The sequence below is a fragment of the Lolium rigidum genome, chromosome 3 (assembly GCF_022539505.1).
Source record: "Lolium rigidum isolate FL_2022 chromosome 3, APGP_CSIRO_Lrig_0.1, whole genome shotgun sequence".
In the NCBI taxonomy this organism is placed as follows: domain Eukaryota; kingdom Viridiplantae; phylum Streptophyta; class Magnoliopsida; order Poales; family Poaceae; genus Lolium; species Lolium rigidum.
Genome location: NC_061510.1, coordinates 115380582 through 115384589, shown reverse-complemented (window position 1 = coordinate 115384589; position 4008 = coordinate 115380582). Strand labels below are relative to the sequence as shown.

At 52.2% G+C, this 4008-nt stretch overlaps 1 protein-coding gene across 1 annotated transcript; it reads left to right on the top strand.

Moving 5' to 3' along the window:
- The first annotated feature begins 1655 nt into the window (after window positions 1–1655).
- On the top strand, window positions 1656–3739 carry LOC124698053 (probable galacturonosyltransferase-like 7). Its single transcript, XM_047230578.1, has one exon. The coding sequence runs from the start codon at window positions 2178–2180 to the stop codon at window positions 3291–3293; it is 1116 nt and encodes a 371-aa protein (XP_047086534.1). The 5' UTR covers window positions 1656–2177; the 3' UTR covers window positions 3294–3739.
- Window positions 3740–4008: the final 269 nt, after the last annotated feature.

Below are 4008 nucleotides of genomic sequence, written 5' to 3'. Positions count from 1 at the left end.
TTGACATTGTAAAGGTAACCTCAAAATCTATATCATGATGTAGTAATACATATTAGATAGATAGAAGAGAAAGTTAAAGATATTTGTATTGTATAGATTGTTACTATGTTCTAAAATCATGATCAAATTTTAGATGGTTTGATTTGTTCAAAATAAATATGCCTTATTTACAGGAATGGAAATAATAGAAACAGAGAAAACACGAGGCTAGACATGGACCTATCATTTGGGCACTAGTTGATTTCTCCAACAATCTTCGCTCTATTGGCACCTCTGGCAGCTCCCACTCTACTCGAACTCGTGGTATGAATAGAACAAGTATCTATGTTGAAGTCAATTTGCCTCTCAATTTTTTGCAGTTGTTAGATTTTCTCAATAATTTGTGAGATGGATATATTTCATTTGAATCGTTTGTATCACTGATGTGTTAGAGATTTATATGCACCGAGTTGTTCACAAGTAATCACTGATGTTCGGAGTCGTGGACTAGCACTACGTTTTTTCTCGAGAAAATGCAAAAGTTTTTTCTTGATGCATATATAGAAGAGAAATGGTTTTGTACAAACCTACGAAGGGGCAACACCCGAATTTATAACTCAACAAAACCTATGGCCTAAGGATCGCCGCAAGCCTTGCCGCTCCCACCCTGGCTACATACATGCCTTGGCTTGAACCCTGTCGAAAAGGGTAGAGATGTGGGGTTGCGCGCGGTCGAAGTTGACTGCATTGTGTTGTTAGTATGAGCGAGGAACTACTTTTGTGGACTTCATGAGCGAGTATTTTAAAACTTCTTTATTCAAGTAAGACGTGTAAATATCATGACTTCCTAGCATCAAACAAATACCGAATATGCATCATGGGCCAATTTATTTGTAGGATTTTTGCAGTGACATCATTCAATGTGGAGAGAGTATTTTTTTAGAAAGCTAAATTAGCTTTCTAAAGAAAAACTTAGTTTTTAAAACGGAGGTAGTACCCAATAGTGCCGCTAGCACCACAAAGTTGAAGCACTCATGATAACAATTCATGTTCATATAATCTACTATGCTTGAGTTGAGTGTATTTGTTGATTTTGCCTGACAAATTCGTGAATGCGCCGACTTTTGCTGCTAATATTTTGAAACAGAATTTAGCTTTGTATGGCATTATTTTATAATATATTCATGTTTATTGATATTTCAGAGATCAGGCTGAAAATACCTCTAGAAACTGCACCTTGTCAAAGGCCGGTGTCAGTATGCCAAGCGGATATGTTTTTTTTTTCCAAATTTTCGTGTTTATTAAGCAGTAGATACATGGGGAATTTTTTTTTTTTTGAGAAACACATTACAAACGCAGGCGCTCACATACACGCGCATACACTCACCCCTATGAACGCACACACGCATATCCTACCCCTATGAGCACCTCCGGAATACTGAGCCGGCGGATTGTTTTCTTATGTGATGTGGATACGTCTGGAATGTTTCGGGTAAGAGTTACAGTACAAAAACTGCAAAACATGGCAGAAATGTCGCGCCAAACTGAAGATATTGTTCCGATTTTCAGGAAGAGAACTGAATCGCGAAGCGAGCGGGGGAAAGGTAAAAACTAACTAAACGAAGTGATGAGTGGTGAGTGAGGCAGGCCAGCTCTGCCTCCCGTCCCTGCTTTCCCACCGAGGGGCGCTCCGGCCTGTCAAAGCCGGGAGGAAAAGAGAGGGCACGGCGAGAGAGAGATAAACCCCCAATCCCCAAATTCAGAGAGAGCAAAAATAATAAAACTGGAGCGGCAGATACAATAAGCCGCCGCCGCCACCACCACGCCACCGCCCGCCGCTGCAGCAGAAAAAAAGCCGAGCAGTCGCAGGCGGGGAAGGGGAATCGCCTGTCGCCGCGGTGGGTTGGTGGCTTCTCTCTCAACCCCTCCCTCTTGGATGCCCGCTCGCTCGCTTCTCCCCCACTCCACGCGCCGATCCGCCAGCCAACAAACCACCAGCCGATCCAATTGACGACGACGACGAGGAGGGGGCGAGGTATCCCTGCTGACTCTTCCCTTTTTCTTCTTCCTGCCCACGCTGCCGCGCCTGCACGGCGTCCTCGCGCGCGTGGTCGTCGAGCCCCAGCAGCCGCGGCCGGCCCGGCGCCAGGGGCAAGAACAAGCGGTGGGCGCGCGGCGGGCGGGGGAGCAGCAGCGCGATGCTGTGGGCGGCGCGCGCGTCGGGGTTCTTCTCCGCGGCCATGCTGATGGTGGTCCTCTCGCCATCGCTGCAGTCCTTCCCGCCGGCCGAGGCCATCCGGTCGTCGCACTTCGACAGCCACGTTCGCTTCCCGGGCCAGATCGCCGCCGGCGGCGCCAGGGGCCTCCCCTTCCGCCGCGCGCCCTCCTTCCGCAATGCCGCCGACTGCGCCACCCCCACCAACACCACCACCGTCTGCGACGCCTCCCTCGTCCACATCGCCATCACCCTGGACGAGGGCTACCTGCGGGGCTCCGTCGCGGCCGTCCACTCCGTGGTGCAGCACGCCGTGTGCCCGGACACCGTCTTCTTCCACTTCCTGGTGTCGGACCCGAGCCTGGGCGACCTGGTCCGCGCCGTCTTCCCGCAGCTCCGCTTCAAGGTCTACTACTTCGACCCGGCGCGCGTGCGGGGGCTCATCTCCTCCTCCGTGCGCCAGGCGCTGGAGGAGCCGCTCAACTACGCCCGCAACTACCTCGCCGACCTGCTCGACCCCTGCGTGCGCCGCGTCGTCTACCTCGACTCCGACCTCGTCCTCGTCGACGACGTCGCCAAGCTCTGGCGCACCGACCTGGCGGGACGCACCGTCGGCGCGCCAGAGTACTGCCACGCCAACTTCACCAAGTACTTCACGGCACGGTTCTGGGCCGACGACCGCCTCGCGGCCACCTTCGCGGGCCGCCGCCCCTGCTACTTCAACACGGGCGTCATGGTGCTGGACCTCGCCCGGTGGCGGCGCGCCGGCTACACACGGCGCATCGAGCGCTGGATGGAGACGCAGCGCTCGTCTTCCCCGGAGGGCCGCATCTACGAGCTGGGCTCGCTGCCGCCGTTCCTGCTGGTGTTCGCGGGCCACGTGGCGCCCATCGAGCACCGCTGGAACCAGCACGGCCTCGGCGGCGACAACGTCCACGGCAGCTGCCGCGACCTCCACCCGGGCCCCGTCAGCCTCCTGCATTGGTCCGGCTCCGGCAAGCCATGGGCGCGCCTCGGCGCCGGCAGGCCGTGCCCGCTCGACGCCCTCTGGGCGCCCTTCGACCTCTACGGCCCCGACGCCGTTGAGCCGTCCCGGTAAACTACAACTACGACTACAGAAAGATTCTTTTCCTTCTTTCGACGACGACCTTCTTCTTCCTCCCGTATAAAATCCTGAGCACTGATTCTTGGCCACCTCCCCCCGTTACATATTCAGAAACCTACTCATATAATTTTTTCTTCTTCTCCTCCTTTTTCTATCTTCATGCTGTTCAATTCAATGTTTTGTGCCTCCTGCTGCTAGGTTGTTCGTGTTCTAGTGATCTGCTGCTGTTGTTGTTGTTGCATATACAGTATTTTTGATCGTTCGTTTTGTTGTTACTACAAAAGAAAAAAAGAAGAAAGAAATAGGTCATCCTCCATTTGTGTACCATGCTTCTGGACCGAGTTGCAGCCTCATGATCATGGCCATGATAAATAAATAAGAGCACAGAGGGACACAGGCTTTGCAGCATTTGTTGTTCGTCCTCCCCTTAAATGGCAATATCTCACTCCCTGCTGTTTGGTGGCTTCTCCTTTACTACTCTGGCGAAATGAAAATGAAAATGGTGGCAATCAATCCACACATCCGACTCCCTGAAGAGTCCAACGCAACAACCCTAAATGCTGATCGCACAACAGTACTTCTCCTCCATTGCTAGGAGTGGACCGGTTCATTTCTTCTTGGATCATGTCAAAGTCGCTCGGAGACATGAGTAACTTGGAATCCTCTCTTTGTGGCTCGTGCACTAGCTGACACCAACAACCATTTTCGA

Excerpts from the sequence above, each read along its gene's own strand:
- LOC124698053 (XM_047230578.1), top strand. The coding sequence starts at position 2,178 with ATGCTGTGGGCGGCGCGCGCGTCGGGGTTCTTCTCCGCGGCCATGCTG.